This window comes from Heterodontus francisci, chromosome 26 (assembly GCF_036365525.1).
Source record: "Heterodontus francisci isolate sHetFra1 chromosome 26, sHetFra1.hap1, whole genome shotgun sequence".
Lineage (NCBI taxonomy): Eukaryota > Metazoa > Chordata > Chondrichthyes > Heterodontiformes > Heterodontidae > Heterodontus > Heterodontus francisci.
In genome coordinates, this window is record NC_090396.1 from 42,890,465 (window position 1) to 42,909,830 (window position 19,366).

The following is a 19,366-nucleotide window of genomic DNA, read 5'->3' on the forward strand; positions in this document are numbered from 1 at the left end:
CTTCACTCACTCACTCACTCACACACACACACTAGAGATTTCCACACACACAAATAGGTTACAGAGTGGGGAAAGGTAGATTGGTTGAGTTCAGAGTCCATAGAAAAAAGAGGTATACAGTCTGTGGCATTTGGTGATTCGACTGGCTTCTAGCTAAATTTGGTGATCCTGACGCTTTTAGTTTGAAGAGGTTGATGACTGGTTCGTTGAGTCTCCTGGAGACAGCGATGCGGATGATTTCCTCCAACGGAGTTTCTGATTGTAGCCAGAGTATGCAAAGGTGGTCAGTCAACAGGCAGAGTTCATAGCTTGTAAGCTGAAATGGGGAGAGAGAGAGGGGGACCCCCACTTGGGTCTGCACATGTCAGAGTCCAGAAGCTTCTCCTTGCTGCTGCAGACAAACACAAGCTGAAAACCACAGATGGGGAGGGGCTCATCACATAACAGTCACCCAGTAATTCCAACATAGTAGCAGTGTTTCTTATCTTGCTAAAAAGAACAGGTAGTTCCTTTAAACTTCTTGGTTCTTGCTGGGCTGAGCAGCCATTTTGTCTCCACCTCACAGGCTTTGCAATGTAGGATACAGTGTTGCGAATTAGGTGGCCATCCTAAGCTGCCAGCAAAGTCATCCTTCATCTGTTCTCTCTTAAATTTCTTCAAAAAATATAAATTCAGATCTCCAGTCAGTGGATTAAAGAAAATTATCATTCAATAAAGCAAATTGGCGTGACAACCTGGCTGGAGTTGATGTACAGGCAGTGGGGTTGGAGAGGAACTCTTGTGGACAACTATTTCCACTAATGGGTGTTAATTTTGGTTTTCCATATAAATACCACACATCTCTAAGAATATCTCTAAGAACATTGTGCCCATTCCTGTATGTAATCTGTCCTTTTTTTTAAAAAGCCCCCTCCCAATGCTTATTTCCATTCCAAAGCTTAAAAAATCGAAGTCTGTATCAAGGAGGAACAAAAAGGTCTGTATTCATAAAATGCTATTTACATCTTTAAACGCTCCATCCTTTCTTCCCTCAGTAATCTGCGTACTCTTAAGCCTAAGACTGTGTTGATGTGGTTCCTCAGTGGGAGAAAAAACTATGGTTATATGTTGCAGTTGTGGACAATGGCCCGATTGATAAGGTTGTGGCCTTGAACCCGTATGCATATGGTCAAACAATATTCCTGCGACAGCAGGGGCAATACCCCACGCTGCAGTGACTGAGTGCCTGCCCACTCTCTGGCATTTCATGAATCTTTTGATAAGTCTGGTTGGAGTGGGAATTTGGGCATCATCAGAACCTTCTGCCACCAAGCTTCCAGTGCTAGACATTCCTGCTGGATGGCTTATGATCTACATAAGCGCTGTCTGTAGGGTATTTTATGGGAGTAAAGCCCAACATCACTGCTCTTTCCAAAAGACCTCCCAGTCAATCAAATCCAATAGTGATGGATTCCTGTAAGTGGATCTGAAGTCTTAGTGGTGTCAGTTACAGGGCTTGTGAGAGAATGTTGTTCTATGTTTATTCTCTCCATTCTCTCCACACACCATTCTGACTTGGAACTATATCGCAGTTCCTTCACTGTCACTGGGTCAAAATCGTGGAACACACTTCCTAACAACACTGTGGGCGTACCTGCAGTGGTTCAAGAAGGCAGCGCTTCACCACCTTCTCAAGGGCAATTAGGAATGGGCAATAAATGTTGGCTTTGTCAGCGATGCCCACATCCCATGAATGAATTTTAAAAAATTGTCTCGCTGCTTTGGGACTCAGTTTGTCGATGGCTGTGAAGATGCCATTTGTGCCACGATATTCTTCTTTTCAGTAAAGCTCTCTAGCAGGACTGCAGTGTTTTCTTGACAGGAACATAAGAACAGAAGTAGGCCACTCAGCCCCTTGTTTTGCTATTCGGTTACATCAAAGCTGGTCTCTACCTTATCTCCTCCTTTTATTATTATCCTCCTTTGATTCTATCACTTGATATCCCTTCCTAATAAAAATGTGTTGCTCTCAATGTAAGTGCACTTCTGCACATTCTCTGCTAGCTGCTGCAGGTTGTTCATACCTGCCTCAAAGATGTGAACAATGACTTCTGCATCTGCATTAGTTCCTATTTGAATATAGGCCCAGTAGGAATCCAATCTAGTTGCCATATGGCATAGGCTTGCAATCTTGCCAATCTTCCTCACTTGCCATCTCCATTTTCTCTTCCTTACTAACTATACTTTCGAATGTCCTATCATTTGTGATGATGCTGCAGGGTGAGGAAGTTTTTGATGTAACTTGTTGAAAAGTGTCTGGAACTGTGGTTCCACTTCCTCTGGGATCGTCATCTTTGGCAGAATCCAAAGACAAAGTAAAAGAACAAAATGTACAATGCATTACTCAGATAGAGGCTTCCAAGAGAGGCAAGGTCATCATGTAGCTGCATTGCAAATGTAGCCCGTTATAAGAATTTAGGTTGAGAGGCCACAAAATTTGGCCCCGTGGTGCAGGTGAAGCATGTCTCCAAGCTCGAGTTATCTTATGAGGAAAATTTGGACAAGTTGGGCCTGTATCCATTGGAGTTTAGAAGAATGAGAGGTGATCTTATTGAAACACATAAGATCTTGAGGGGACTTGACAGGGTGGATGCTGAGAGGAAGTTTGCCGTTATGAGAGACACTAGAACTGTGGAGGCAGGGCCATTGAATATTTTTAAGGCTGAGTTAGATATATTCTTGATTGTCAAGGGAGTCAAAGGGTATAGAAAATAGACAGGATTTGAGGTCACAGTCAGATCAACCATGATCTTATCAAATGACAGAGCAGGCTTGAGGGGCCAAATGGCCTGCTGCTGCTCCTAATTCATATGTTCGTATGCACCTTAATGATAGTGCCATAGACCAAAATAAGGAAAGTCTAATATCATTGTACTGGGTTACAAAGGGTGCTGCTGTGTGTTTGTGCTTCTAACTTCCTAAACTCCAGGTTCTTAGGAAATAGAAGCAGGAGTAGGCCATTCAGCCTTTCAAATAATTCAAGACAATTATGGCTTATCATCCAAAGTCAGTACCCTGTTCCCGCTTTCTCCCCATATCCCTTGATCCCTCGAGCCCTAAGAACTATATCTAACTCTTTCTTGAATATATTTAATGATTTGGCCTAAACTGCTTTCTGTGGTAGAGAATTATACAGGTTCACCACTCTCTGGGTGAAGAAATCCCTCCTCATCTCAGTCCTAAATGGCTTACCCCTTATCCTTAGACTGTGATCCATGCTCCTGGACTCCCCAACATCTGGAACATCTTTCCTGCATCTAGTCTGTCCAGTCCTGTTAGAATTTTGTAGGTTTCTATGAGATCCCCTCTCATTCTTCTAAACTCTAGCGAATACAAGCCTAATCGACCCAATCTATCTTCATACGCCTGTACTGCCATCCCAGGAATCAGTCTGGTGAATCTTTGCTGCACTCCCTCCATAGCAAGAACATCCTTCCTCAGATAAGGAGACCAAAACTGCACACAATACTCCAGATGTGGTTTCACCAAGGCCTTATATAATTGCAGCAAGACATCCTTGCTCCTGTACTCGAATCCTCTCGCTATGAAGGCCAACATACCATTTGTCTTCTTAACTGCCTGCTGCACCTGCATGCTTACTTTCAGCAACTGGTACACAAGGACACCCAGGTCTCGCTGCACCTCCCCCTTTCCCAATCTTATCGCCGTTCAGATAATCATGGACAGGCTATCAAACAGAAGTGCTGAGTAGAGGACATGTGCTTCCTCAACACAGAGGGACAATATAACCTGGTCTTATCACTACCTTCCCCCTGAAACTGCCTGCATCTCCCACTTTTAATGTTTTAAATTCACCTGTCTAACCAGATTCTACCTGTATATTATGGACAAGTGGCTCTAACACACTTTTCTAAACAGCTTTATGGGAAATCCACATATCAAAGAAAAATCACTGTAAAAAAAAAAAACAACTTATCTAACAAGGTCATCTCAATCCCAACTCTATCTGCAAAAGTTGAAGCCAATCTGAATGTCTGCTCAAATGCCATGTTATTTGCAATACGCAACCAGATCTTTCACTTAGATTCCCCAAAATAATAGTTAATTGAGAGGTATTAGCATTATATCCTCTGAATTCTATTTATTATGAAGGCATGATTCTAGCTGTTATTCAAGATGAATATTAATGTTGTTTGTAAGATGAACAGATTTCAGATTGTTACGACCAGGTGAGAAAGAGGTCTAGGGTTCCCTTTCAGCCTTCATTTGGTGTTACTGTAACAGGGTTTTATTTTTAAACAAATTGTGTTTTTAGCTGCCCCTTGTTGAATCCTTGTTCACCGCTTTCCAATTATAAGGCAAAGAAACCAGCACAAATAGGCTTTCTTAAGTTTAAAGAAGAAAAGTTGAAATTTATTAAATTTCGACTTAAACTCTAATTCAGTTAACACCTACAGATACATGATGTGCCCACGCTAGCATGCATGTCTCTGCAAATAGAGACAGAAAAGAGCAGAAGAAAAATAAAATGGAAAAGTTTGAGGCAATATCTGAAGAGTTTTTGTTACGGTTCTTCAAGCTCACTGTAGAGTCCTTGATTGTAGGTAGGTCTTGCTTTTCATTGGGGCCCAGTATTCTTCTTAAACCTTCTTCACTGTAAGAGACTTTTCTCTCTTGGGGTTCATGTGTCTTCAGTGGATTCAGATGCTTGTGATAAAGAGATGGGAGCAGACTGGAGAGATTTTCTCAGTTTAGGAGCAAACAGACTTTCTCAGTTCAAACTGTTGGTACAATTCAGAAAACCCCAGGTTGCCAAGCAGGTTAGTCATGTGACTAACTGGTCTGACCACGTCTTGGATTGTATCACCTTAGCAGTCTCTGGAATGCTCCTCTTATGCACAATATCTGGTGATCAAGGTCGATTGTGGGTTGAATGTGTCAGGGAATGGTCCTTTGTCCTTCCAAGCACCATCTGTTAATATGCAACTGTCTTTTCCAGCCACAGCTGAGCTGTTTAACAAGTCCTTTCTTCACTCCAGTAACAGTTTAAAATCAATATTCATGACAAAATTAATGTGCCTCATTCTTGGCAGGTGGGGGCCTAGCATGACATAGATGCATCAATTTGTTAATTGATTTTTGATCATGAAATAACATAATTACTGTGATAAGATGAAGTGATGTATTCACTAAATGCTGTAATAATATTAAGCTTTGTTTTCCCTGCAAATTAATGAGAACATATTTCACAAATCTGAGTAAGGACAGCAATTACAGCACTGGAGCCACTCGCTTTTACACCAGTTCAGAAACCAGGACATAAAGAATTAAGACAATTTAGTCATTTGTTGATAAATAGCATATTACAAATATTGGCTCTGTTCATGACTTGTAGTGATAAACAGCTGCCCTAAGTTTTACAATTGTGATTAAGAATATGTGTTTCACTGCTTGTACACTCAAGGTCATTTCTGCAACCTTGAGGACACTAAAATAATGCAGTTGTTTTATTGTAGTTTAGTCTAAATAAATCCAGTGGAAGATGTTCGCCTACTGTAGCAACCAGTGAAGCAAACAGAAGGCTGCATTGTGATATCAGCAGGCTTTTATTGTCTGTCGAATACTCGCTTAAAATAACAGGACATTTTTAGATGCTTGTTTTTATTGTAATGCTTAGCAAAATTAGTTTGTGATTTATTGAGCTCTTCGTAGTCAGCAGTCTGCAGTGCCAATCAGATAAATATTAAGTAGCTTTGATATTTTCACATTGCACAAGTCAATTTGGTTGAGGATTGTATTTAATTTTTATGCAATAGAAATCTCTTAATTTAGTCACTCCTGTGGCAAACAAGATCTTTCCTTTATCCAGTCTTTCCTACTACATAAACATGGAATAGCACCTAGGAAACAAATCAGTAACTGAACAAATATTACCTGTGAATGGCCATTTTCTTCTACAGGACCTCCATTAAATGGTACATATTTAATAAAATACAGGAAAAGTCAGAGAGAAGAAAAGGTCATAGGAGCTATTGAAGCTCATCCCTCTACTACATTAACTCATTCTGACATCTAATTTATTTGGAATAATCCTAATGATTTTTCTATTATCTTGGTTGACAGATTATTCTAAACGTTGATCAAATTTGTCTAGATGTGCATTCTAAATTTACTTTTCACTAATTTCCTCTTATGTTCAGTGGCACTATTTTTTTTAATCAAAAACAGTCCATGAATAAATAGGTATAATGAAGTATGATGTAAAGTGTAGGCACCGGATTACAAAGAAAAAAAACATTTTCATCTAGCGTATGGATCAATTTTTATATTAGTTTAGCTAGACGAGCCAGAAGCTCATGTGCTGCCAACTGACAGACCATGGCAGATTTGCAGTTTAGTCTCGTATGTGGTAAATCATTTACAGCAGAGAACTGAAAGACTCAGCAGATTTTTCTACCATGCAGTTTGATTTAACTCTGACATATATCAAATCCAAATTGATGTACTTTCAATCTGCTATACTGTATTCTATTAAATTCTACACGCATGCATCAACATGTACTGAAATCATGTTGTACAACTGAAATGTACACCAGTAGCACTTGCACAACACAGATGAGATGTGATTTCTGTTTAGCTGCTGGCAATTCTGCAAAATTGTTCAACTTCATGCAGCAGAATTTTTTTTTCTTTTCATATATTTGCAAATAAAACATGTTAGGCAAAGTCCAAATGATTATGAGGTTTAGTTTTCTTTCCGAACCTAAATGGCACTTTACGGAGTGAGCATCAATTTAAAAAAAAAACATTTTGTTTCAAATATTCTATCAGATTCCAAGACTTGAATTTTGTTGCCGCAGCATTGGAACCAAACATTTTGGTTCACATGTTATCTTGTTTAGGCAGGGCTTAAAATAATCAATGTTGCAATACCCTGGCCTCTGGCACATGCATTTGCATGCATAATGAAAAAACAATCAAGTTTAATGTGATTTTTTTTTCACGCTTCGTTGGGTTATAGAATCATAGGCTTGGTTATTAGCAGGGGCGGTTACATAGGTGGGGCTGGGGGCTCGGGGGCAGTTCTGAACTTTGTCCTTTACAAATACCCCACCTGGAAGTCAGCTAGATTCACAGACTTGGCTTCCAGGACACCAGAGCAGGCTGCAGGACTAGGTGGGTCCAATCCATGACACCAGAGAGGGGGGTGTCTGAACACTGACCCTGGGGGGAATATCCAATCCGGGGAACCTGATCCCGGACAGATGATGGTGTCTGGGCCTATGTGGGGCTGATCCCGGTAGGGTGGGAGGAGCCAATCCCAATCCCAATCCCGCAGGGCGATATTCATTGCAGGGTAGAGGGTAGGGGCAATCGCTAACTCTGAGCGGCATCTGATATGGAGGGGGAGCCAATCCCTGATCCTGGTGTTTGAGGAGATGATCCCAGGATTTGTGTTCGATCCGGTGGGGGGAGGGCAATCTCTGACTCAGTGTAAGCGTCTGATTCAGAGGAGCACTGATCCCCAATCCCAGGGGGGAATGTTTCCAATCCCCAACCCTGGGTCTTTGCGTGGAGTGTGGGGAATGTGATGAGGGGGAGCCGGAAGGACTGGGGAAGCACTGCTCTTCCTTCTGGCCCAAAAGCAGTGCTGTAAAGGTACTTACCTTCTCCCCGAATCTGTCCTCACTTCCCTTCAGCTGATGGGTTTCCTGAAACCTTGGAAATTTAGCAGACCACAGTAAACCTATAAAGCAGGTAAAGACAGAAGCTGCCAACCTCATTAAAATATTTAAATTACCAACCTGTCTCCGGGGAGCAGATTGGCTGCACCCCTTGTCCAACCTCCATTATACTTGAAAGTGGGAAGATTGGAGGCAGGTCAGGGTCAGGTTTGAGATTTTTTAAATTCTAACCTCTGACGTGACCCCAACCCATCAGTTTTTGGCTGCTAAAATTCAGTCCATAGAATCAAGCACACAAGGACATCATTTGAAACATTGGGTCTATGTTGGTTCTTTGAGAATGAAATCTTCTGGCTTTAATCTGAGTGAGAGTCAGGGCTATTTCCAGGTCCCGACCCCACTCTGCCTGTCAGGGCACCCTCCTGTGAGATCTTCCCGGAGGTGGCTAATTAAGACACCGCCTCTAGGTTGCCATCAAATTAAGAATGGCGGGTGGGTCCCTGAGGCTCCAGGCCCAATAAGAGGGCCTGCAACCTTGGAAGGATGGAAGCCCCACCACCAGATGTGGGAGCTGCCACTGTCGGAGGAGGAACATGAGAGTGCCTCCGTCTTGAGGGAAGCTCTGAAGTGATACTAAATTCAATTAAATAAGCGGTGGCCCCAGCTGCATGGTCACCCCTGTGGAGGGGAAACCTCTCCACAGGATGGCCGGCGGCAGCAGGTGTGGCCCGCTGATGGCTGTGGCTCCCACTGGGGGGTTGAAACAGAAGGTCTCACAGGCTCCCCAAGCCAGCCGCCCGCAACCCACCTCCAGGCACCTGATGGGCTTGGCCCTCAGTGGGAGGGCCCGTCCGCCACTGAAGATCCTGACGGTGGCCCCAATCAGCCCATAAACAGGCACTTAATAATGCAGATTTGATACACTACCAGGTGGGTAGCCCCTGTAGGTGCTGACCCGCCTCCAGGAAGATTGCCCGGAGGCGGCAACGCATCAGGTTCTGACCCGATGCCAACTTCTGAGGAATTCCTCCTGCTCTCTGCCTTGAAGCCCGTCTCCATGGGACTGAAAAGATCTTGCTCTGAAAGAGCTATCCATGAATCTCTCTCCCTGGCCCTTTCCCCAGAGCCCTGCAAATGTTTCCTTTTAAGTAGAGATCCCATTCCCTTTTGAAAGTTACAGTTGAATCTGCTTCCACCACCCTTTCAGACAGCGCAGTCCAGATCATAACCACTTGCTGAGTTTTTAAAACAAATTCTCCTCATCTCCCCCTGGCTTTTTATGCCAATTATTTTAAATCTATTTTCTTTGGTTATTGGCCCTCCTGCCGGTGGAAACAGTTTCAAAAGTAACGCAAAATGGACCACTTTTGAACTTCTTTCCTTTGCTAAGAGATGTGTGCATATTTTTTGAAGATAGTCATGTTTCCTAAATCCCATTTTCCGCATGGTCTTACCAAAGCGTCGGTATACCATGTTCTTTGCTTTCACTGCATGTTTCATCATTGTAATGGTAATGTGATTTTTTTTTTTACATTAAAAGGAATTGGTTTAGAGTCACGCGTGCTGAGGAAAATGACAGATATGCTGGAAATAATTGTGAAGCGGATGGAGCCACTGGCTAAACTGGAGAATGTGAGTGACTTCCGAAAATTGGAGGAACTCAGTGCTGCTTTAAATCAGTAAGTGTCAATGTTAAATGAATGATAGCAGTAGCTTTTATACTTTATGACTACTGCCTAGCTGCTACAAGCTAACTAGCATTCTTAAAACCTGTGTACCAACGTGCTGCTCAAAGTGAAGGCTTTTGAAGAAAAATTGCAATTTTTATGAATCAATTATTTAATAAATCTGTACTGTATCCAAATTTATTGTAATTTATCATTGTTTCTATTCTAGTAAAACAAGCAGGTCCACAAAAAGTTGAATATTTAGCTTTTGGGTATTTTATGAAGAGATTATGATCCTTTTTTTTAATTAAAATTATAGCTGCCTATAAACTGAACATTCCTGTCAGGAAATGCAGATGCTTTACATTTAATTGCACTTCTCTACCATAGCTTGCCCTTACCTGGCAACCTTTCTGATTCATAGATAATGAAGAACAAATGTTTTATATCTTTCTCATTTGTATAGTCTATTTACCATCTACTGAGCTTTTCCAAGTAAACTTTGTATTTGTTATTATGTTCAACATCATCTTGGTTTAATTTGTTGACATTGTTGTCTTTCAATTAGAAAATTGAATCCACCCCAGTCGACTTTAACACCTCATCTAAACTGGCACTTCAATGCAGTGCTGAAGGAGTGCTGTATTGGCTGATTCACAGTATGAGGTGATAAATTGAGTCTCTGGCTGCCGGTTCACAGGGACATTAAAGACCCCAGGACACAATTTGAAGAAGAGCAGGGAGTTCCCCTCGTGTCCTGGTTAACATTCATCCCTTAACAAGCACCATAAAAACAAATTAACTGGTTATTCATCTCATTGCTGGATCTTGCGGTGTGCTATTCGTAGTCATATTGTCTACATACAGGAATGATACTTGAAAGTAATTTGTGTGAAGCACTTCAATGTTTTCCTTCCTCTCCTTCCTTTTCAATAATGTTTTGAGCTACCTAGATGGTATGTATGCGCTTGTTGGTTTGGATCAAGACTGAATTTAGAACTGTATTCTTGAATTTACCTTTAAGTAACCTTACTGATTTGTCGTAATGCATACCAGACAGTGAGTGTTCTTGTCACATAATGTAAAAAGAAGAAATCAAACGAGGCAGCAGCAACTGATAAATCAGAGTGGGGAAGAGCTGTCCTGATTAGAGGCAGCAGCAGCAGCAGTGGATAAATCAGAGCAGGGGAAAAGTTGACCTTCCAAGGTCTTTTCCAAAAACACAAGAGTGACATTAGAGGACAGCAGGTCGGTGATTGGTAGGTGAGTTTTAAGTAATAAAAACAAGAAATGCTGGAATCACTCAGCAGGTCTGGCAGCATCTGTGGAAAGAGAAGCAGAGTTAACGTTTCGGGTCAGTGACCCTTCATCGGAACGGATGCTGCCAGACCTGCTGAGTGATTCCAGCATTTCTTGTTTTTATTTCAGATTTCCAGCATCCGCAGTATTTTGCTTTTATATAGGTGAGTTTTAAGGTTGTTTTCTCTCTAAACTAGGGGCAGTGGTTTAAACTAGGACCAGGAAACTATGAAGTACTATATTAGCTTAGCTAGTTAAACTAATTAATAAAATTTCAATGGGGTAAGTATAACAGAAAGTGAATTTAAAGAGTATTATCACAAAGCAGCTCTAGAGGCATTAATTAAAATTAATAGTTTATATGAGGTATTAACTAGCTTCTAAAAGAAGGAATAGAGATTTATTTCTTAGATCATGGAGAGGCAGCTGAGACCTGTTGCTTGCAATTGCTGTGCCATGTGGGAACTTCAGCATACTTCATGTGTCTTAGGTGACCACATATGTAGGAAGTGTCTCCAGCTGCTTGAGCTTGAGCTTGAGCTCAGGATTTCTGAGCTTGAGGGGCAGCTGGAGTCACTGCGGAGCATCAGGGAGAATGAGAGTTTCCTGCATCGTACATTCAAGGAGGTTGTCACCCCACGGGTAGTGAGAGTTCAGGATAGTAGATGGGTGGGCATCTGGAAGAATAGGAAGAGGCAAGAGGTGCAGGAGTCTTTGGGTTGTGTGCCACACTCAATCCAGTACTCAGCTTTGGAGACTATTGGGAGTGACGACCTTGAAGGAGTTTAGTCCAGACCATGGCACCAATGGGCGAGGGGCTTCACAGGAGGGAACAGCAACGAGCAGAAATGCAGTCATTACATGAGATTCCATAATTAGGGGGGCAGACAGGCATTTCTGTAACTGTCATAGTGAGTACCACATGGTGTAGCCTCCCTGGTGCCAACGTGAAGGACATCATGGAGAGGGTGCAGAATATTCTCTAGGCGCCAGAGAGTGCCAGAAGTTCTGGTACACGTTGGAGCCAACAACATAGAGAGGGCAGGTATTGAGATCCTACTGTCAAATTTTCAGGAGCTAGGGAGGAACTTAAAAAGGAGCAGCTCGAAATCTCTAGATTACTCTTGGCGCCACATACTAGCAAGAGTAGGAATAGGAAGATAGGGATAATTAATGCATGGCTTGAGGCATGATGCAGGAGGGAGGGCTTCTGATTCTTGGGGCATTGGGACCAGTTCTGGGGCTGGAGGCACCTATTCAAAAGGGATAGGTTGAACCTCAACAGGACTGGAACCAATCTCCTTGTGCGGAGGTTCACTAATGTGGTTGGGGAGGATTTAAACCAGGGTTGCCCAACAAACAACTCGGGGGGCTAGGGTCCGGCCCACCAAACGTTTCTATCTGGCCCACGGATGTAAACTGTACCTGGGGTTGTTCCTCATCCTTGCCAGGCGTCCATGACTGGAGATGGCAAATTTCCCTCTGTCTTCTTGCAGACAGGTCTTTTTAAAAACTTTGTGCTGTCAGTTTCACAGCTGACAGTATGATACAAAGTAAATGACAGGGTGGCACAGTGGTTAGCAATGCAGCCTCACAGCTCCAGCGACCCGTGTTCGATTCTGGGTACTGCCTGTGCGAAGTTTGCAAGTTCTCCCTGTGACTGTGTGGGTTTCCGCTGGGTGCTCCGGTTTCCTCCCACAGCCAAAGACTTGCAGGTTGATAGGTAAATTGGCCATTGTAAATTGCCCCTAGTGTAGGTAGGTGGTAGGGCAATTGAGGGAAGGTGGGGATGTGGTAGGAATATGGGATTAATGTAGGATTAGTATAAATGGGTGGTTGATGGTCGGCACAGACTCGGTGAGCCAAAGGGCCTGTTTCAGTGCTGTATCTCTAAATAAATAAATAAAACTATGGAGTGGTGATATTGGGGAACTTCAATCACCCACATATTGATTGTGATAATTGTAGAGCAAAGGGTACAGAGGAGGGGGAATTTCTGAAATGTGTTCAGGAGAAATTCCTTGATCAGTATGTCCTCGCTCCAACTAGGAAGGAGGCATTCTGGATCTGGTGCTGGGGAATGAGGTGGGCCAAGTGGGGGAACACTTGGGTAAAAATGATTATTCTATCATAACGTTTACATCAGCAATGGAGAAGAGCAGGAATAATCTAAAGTAGAACTTCTAAATTGGAAGAGGGCTAACTTCAATGGGATGAGAGGGGAGCTAGCCAGGGTAAAATGGAACCAAAGATCGACAGGAAAATCTGTAACAGAACAATGGGTGAGAAGGAGATGTTTCAGGTACAGGCCAGATACATTCCAACAAGAGAGTAAGGTAGGGGAACCAAAGCCTAGGTTCATTGGATGACAAGGGAGATAGAGATGATGAAATAAAAAGAGAGTGTAGATGCATGTCAGATGAATTTTTCAATTGAGAACCAGGCCAAATAGAGTTACCTGAGGGGAGAAGTGAAGAGGAAAATAAGACTGGCAAAGAAGGAATTAGAGAATAGAATGGCAGTTCATGTAAAATGGAACCCAGAAACCTTCTACTGGCATGTAAATAGTAAGCGGGTAGTAAGAGGTGGGGTGGGCCTATAAGGGACCAAAAAGGTGATATATACTTAGGGACTCAGGGCAAGGCTAGAATACTTAAGTATTTTCTATCAGTTTTTTCTAAGGAAAAGGATGCTGACAAAATGTCAGTAGAAGTGGAGATGGTAAGAGGTAATGGATGGGGTGAAAATTAATGATAAGGATGTACTGGAAAGGCTGGCTGTGCTTAGAGTGGACAATTCACCTGGTCCGGATGGCTTGCATCCCAGGTTGATGAAGGAAGTGGGGGTGGAGATAGCGGAATGGCTTGCTATAATCTTCCCCAGATATGAAGGATATGGCAGTGGATTGGAGACTGGCAAATGTGACACCCTTATATAAAAAAGGGCGTAAGGAAATTCTTAGTAACTACAGGCCAGTTAGTTTAACATCAGTGGTGGATAATGTTTTAGAAACAATAATCAGGGGAAAAAATCAACAGGCAGCTGGTAAGGTTTGAGTTAATTAAGGAGAGTCAGCACAGATTTATAAAAGGCAGATAGTACTTGATTGATCTAATTCAATCTTTTGATGAAGTAACAGAGATGGTTGATGGAGGGAAAGCAATGGATGTTGCCTATATGGATTTTAAGAAACTGTTTGACCAAGTACCACATAAAGGGCTGGTTAACAAAATTGAGGCTCATGGAATAGGAGGGTCAATGTCAGCTTGGATAAAAAATTGGCCTAAGGACAGAAAACCACGAGTTGTGGTAAATGGTTGTTTTTCAGACTGGCAGATGTAGACAGTGGTGTTCCCCAAGGGCCTGGGCTAGGACCACTGCTTTTTCTGCTATATATAAATGACTTGGATCTTGGAGTACAGAGTAAAATTTCAAAACTTTCCCATGATACCAACTTGGCAGACAGTGAGCATGATACCAATTGACTACAGCAAGACATAGATAGGCTAGCAGAATGAGCAGATAATTGGCAGATGGAATTTAATACAGAGAAGTGTGAGATGATACATTTTGCCAGGAGGGATAGCAAGAGGCAATATAGACTAAATGGCACAGCTTGAAAGATTTTACAGGGATAGAGAGACCTGGGGGTTCATATGCGTCGATCTTTGACGGTGGCAGGACATATTGAGAGAGTAATTAGGAAAGCACATGGGATCTTGGGCTTCATAAATAGAGGTATTGAGTACAAAAGCAGGGGAGTTATCCTGAACTTTATAAAGTTCTGCTTAAGTCATTGCGTCTTGCGTCTAGTTCTGGTCCCCAGATTTTAGGAAGGATGCAAGGGTCCTTGAGAGGGTGCAGAGGAGATTTACTAGAATGGTTTTAAGAATGAGGGATTTTAGCTACAAGGTTAGGTTGGAGTAACAGGGGTTGTTCTCCTTGGAACAAAGGAGTTTGACGGGAGATTTGATAGAGGTGTACAAGATTATGACAGGTTCAGATAAGTTTGACAAAGAAAAACTGTTCCCATCAGCGGATGGTACAGGGACTAGGGGGCACAGATTGATGGCATTGGGTAAGAGATGCAGAGGGAATATGAGGAAGAACATTTTTTATGCAGCGAGTGGTAATAACCTGGAACTTAGTGCCTATGAGGGTGGTGGTAGTGGAAACAATGAATTATTTCAGAAGGAAATTAGATGAGCACTTGAGGGAAATAAACTTGCAGGGATACGGGGATGGAGCATGGGAATGGGACTGATTGGATTTCTCTACTGAGAGCTGGCATGGACTCAATGGGCTGAATGGCCTCCGCTGTGCCTTAATGATTCTATGACTCTATAACTCTGCATATAACAATACAATTCCATCTTAACACTGGCATGATCAATACCTTAATTTTCAGCCCTTGCCATAAACCTTACTCCCTTGTCATCAACTGCATTCCCTTGCTGGCCACTTGCTCACACTGAAGCAGGGGTTTCAAAACATTGGTATCCATTTGACCCAGAGCTGAATTTCAAATTCCACATCCTGTTCAGCAGCAAGACTTCTTACCTCCACCTCCACAACATCACCTACCGTGATTTATACCATTTCACCACTGCTGATTAAACCCTAATCCATGTGTTGCATGATTTTCTCGTATGTTCTTGCTGATCTCTGCCCAACTTTAGAATCTGATTTGCCCAAAGCTCCGCTGCTTCTATCCTGTCCCACATTATGGTAACAAGTCCACCTTCTGGTCGTCATTGACCTACATTTGTCTCCTGTCTCCGAATGCATTGAATTTGGGCTCCTTGTCCTCCTATTGAAATCTCTACACAGCCTCACCCACGCTAGCTTCGCCAGCTTTGTCTCCTTTTATGCACCTTTGGTCATCCAACACTGGCCTGTGCCCAAACTTCACTCCACCACTGGAATTCTATTTCTAAATGTCTCTGTCTCTCTCTCTACACCTTCATCATTTTCACTAAGCTTGCAATTAACTCTTTAATTTTACCACCATTGACTGCTGTGTGTAGATTTTGCTTTTACTTTCTGTTAAATGCCTTCAGGCATTGTTCTGCTTTAAAAGGTGCTGTTAAAATGTAAGTTGTTGTTATCCAAGTAATACTGGAAAATATTTCTGCATCACAGAGAGTTTTTTTTTTACCAAGAGCTATTTTAAATAACATGTAATTATTATGAAACATTCACTTACTTTTCTGTTAACTTATTAGAGCTCTTTAATTGAATCACTGCATAGTAACTCACTTCCAGAGAAATGGCATTGTCTATACATTATTATTTGTGTTACCCAAGGCAGTTTATGTTTGTTGCAACTGGTATAAAGTGCCCTGTTATGTTTTTGTGTTGTTAGTTCACACATTAAGCCTATGAATACACAAGATAATGGCCAGAATTTTATGTTAAGAGTAATGGGGATACGATCAGCACTCTCTGTTATTCTGGATTAAATCAGCTAACAACTTTTGGTGTCTGTGTGTGCACAGTAAAATGCAGAAATCTGGAAATTGTCTGATTTGCCTTTCTCCTCAAGCTTTGTATACACCTGTACCTCACAGATAGATTCAGCATTGAAATACATGGAAGGGTGTGAATTTGCTGTATTTACTCACTAGATGCCCACTAAACATGCCAAAAAAAGTTAAGGCTTGTGCATTCAAGTGTAAGTGAATTTCAAAAGGCATGAGAAGTCTTTGTTACTGTCAAACAACTCTACTGGCACTGAAAATTTACTTTTGCAATTGTGGGATTTCTTTCCTTCACATTCTAATTTTGTTGGAGATTTTTTAAAAGTTAGAATATTTTTATTTCTACTTTTACTTGTCTCTTTTTTCTCTCTCTCTTAATCCCATCTTTCTTTCCCTCTCTTTAATTTTCTGTACATGATTTTACATTGAATTAAATATACTAACTTACAGTTCCTGGTTTAGACTTTGTGGGCTGAATTTTGCCGGGTGGTTTGTGATCCCGGTGATGGCCTCAATTTCAGGTCAGGATACCGGAAGTGACTGTGGTAGGATTTCGGTCACGATCTTCCTGGAGGCAGCCAATTAAGAAGCCGCCTTCACGATCCCCATCCATTTAAGAAAGGTGGATGAACCAGAGAAGCAGGAAGCCCAATGGAAGGGCCTACAGCAATGCCTTGCCAGCAGCCTCACCGGCAAGAGGTGAGCGCTGTGGGAGAAGAGGGATCCCCGGGGATGTCTCCAAAATGGAGGTGCTCAGGAAGGCCTCCTTCAGCTGAAATAAAAGAAGGCACAGTACTGTAAAGGGCCTAAGGGTGGAAGGATAATTCCTCTGGAAGAATGTCTGCAGCTGCTCCTGGACCACTATGATCCTTGTGGCCTCTTGATGCTGCCATTTAATGCAGCTGTGGTGGGCCAACAACATCCTGCCAAGAGACCACTTCCAAGGAACTGGTGGGCTCTGTACTTGGTGGGGGGCTGCCCTGACGGTGGGAAACTGCCATCGACTTCGGAAAATAGCCCCAAAGTAATACCTTAATTGACCGCCTACCTGCCTCCGTGGAGCAAGCTGTCAACTTTGTTCCAAGCCTGCTCTTGGGAAATTTCTCTGGAGGTGGGGAGCTGTTCTGGCACAGTTTACCTCTATTTTCCCATTTTCCCCCTCTCCCCCCCAACCATTTCCAAACCCCTCTCCAAGTGGCCGGGAACATTCCCCCATGCATGACCCACTGAGGATTCTTCAGTCTGATTGGTTGAGGAGACATGCTGTTGCTTGCCATGTTCACAAAGACCAGAGATCCCCTGTAACGGGCACTATGCTGAATCAGATGCCCCGTGTGAGTAAGTTGCTGCTCAGAATTCTGAGAGTAGCTGTTAGCGTAATGAATGGCTGACCACAAAATATGGGCCAGTGTTAATACCATTGCGGTCGGGTATTTTGTCAGTGACCACAAGTGACAGCCCTAGATTTGTCGATAAAAACCAGTTCTTAGAAAATGAGTGATATTGTGAATGACTGTTGTCACGAAGACCCCACCTGCCAAGAATAAGGCATATTAATGTCATCATATTGACATTAATTTTAAACAGTTGCTGTTCTAAAGTGATGAATTGTTTAAAGAGATCAGCAGTGGCTGGAAAAATTTGCATTCTAAGAGACAGTTGTATAGAGAGACAATAGAACTGCTACAGGATCCAATTAACCCAAACGGATTTTGATCACCAGACATTGAATGTGGAACAAGCCAGCATTCCAGTGTGCCTGCTAAGATGCGAATCCACAAACGGAGGAGTATTTAAAAAAAAACAACTAGTCACATCACTAACCTGCTGGCCCAGGTTTTTGGTTTGAATTGCTCACAGGACAGTTTGGGTCAAATTGCAACTGAACTTGGAAGAAGAGAGCCTCTCTCCTGGTTAGCTCTCTCTGTCTCTCACGAACCTCCTGATCTACTGAAGTCACTTCAACCTCAAGGGAGAACAGGCTCTTATATTGAAACAAGTTTTAAAGCGTGCACTTTACCCCAATGAAACGGCAAGACATACCGGCAATCAAAGACTCTATATCGAACTCAAAAGACCATAAATACATCCCAGCTATTGCTTCAAATATTTCCCCTTCATTCTTTCTACTTTTCTGTCTCTATCTGTGTGTGTGTGTTTATCGCATATGCATACTAGTGTGATCGTAATCGTTAACTGAATTAGAGTTTAAGGTTCATAAACTTTCACCTTTCTTGTTTAAATCTAAGAAAACCTGTCTGGTTGATTTCTTTGCCTTACAATTGGAGAGCTGTGAACAAGGATTCACTTAGGGGAAGCTAAACATATGGTGTTTTTAAAATAAAACCCTGTTACGGTTAAACCAGACAAAGGCTGAGAGGGAACCCCTAGACCCCTTTCTTACCTGGTCATAACACTGCATTTATAAGCCAATCAAGCCATTCACTTTTTACAAACCGGACAGGAACAGGAGGACTCTTGGTGCCTATTTTCAACCAGCTCTGTCCCATTATGTACTACTGAACCAAATGTACGCATTGCTAAAATGAAAGGACAAAAGATCAAATGCTGGAAATCTAAAATAGAAACAGAAAATGCTGCAAATTTGTTTGTTATTTAAGATATTTTAGGTATTTGGACAAGAATTCATAATATTATTAACTATTGTATGTTAATTATTACAGTGTACTTAGTTTCTCATGCTCAAAGACATGCCCAATAACTTAGCAAATTGCCCACCAGTTATCAATGTAACTGTACCCCCACCATACTGTGCAGATAATCCCAGCCAAAACTATTCATGATCACTGAGCTCACAACAGTGATTCCTAGGAATAAGAATACTTTATTTTCCAATATAGGCTACAATCGCAATTTAGCTTTTGTTGTGCTTCTGCTCTAACCTCGCTTTCAGTCTATTGCTGTCTATATGACTCTGAAATGTTTATGGATGTTTCTAATGCCATAGACATAAACTGCAGTAATTAGGGCAAAGTGTTTAGTCATAAAGTCACTGTTACAGATTTTACATTGAGGCTGTTGGCATGTCACTCTAAAAATGTTACTACAATGGGGTTTGCCTGCAGAAGAGGTTTCATCTTTCAGTGGTTTGCTTTTGTACAAGGTCAGAAGACTGTGTGCATCTGTTTCAATAGAATTATGCAGGTTTGAAATCCAAACCTCTTGCAAAGGTTAGACTCAAATAACCTCAAGTTTTTCAGAAGCTTTTTATTTT

At 42.1% G+C, this 19,366-nt stretch overlaps 1 protein-coding gene across 1 annotated transcript in view; it reads left to right on the top strand.

The window, feature by feature from the left end:
* LOC137384291 (alpha-1,6-mannosylglycoprotein 6-beta-N-acetylglucosaminyltransferase B-like) overlaps nt 1–19,366 on the top strand; it is a 994,997-nt gene that overhangs the window by 153,846 nt on the left and 821,785 nt on the right. Inside the window, exon 3 of the mRNA XM_068058117.1 lies at nt 9,226–9,364. Coding sequence (XP_067914218.1) covers nt 9,226–9,364 — 139 coding nt within the window. The remainder of the gene's footprint in view (nt 1–9,225; nt 9,365–19,366) is intronic.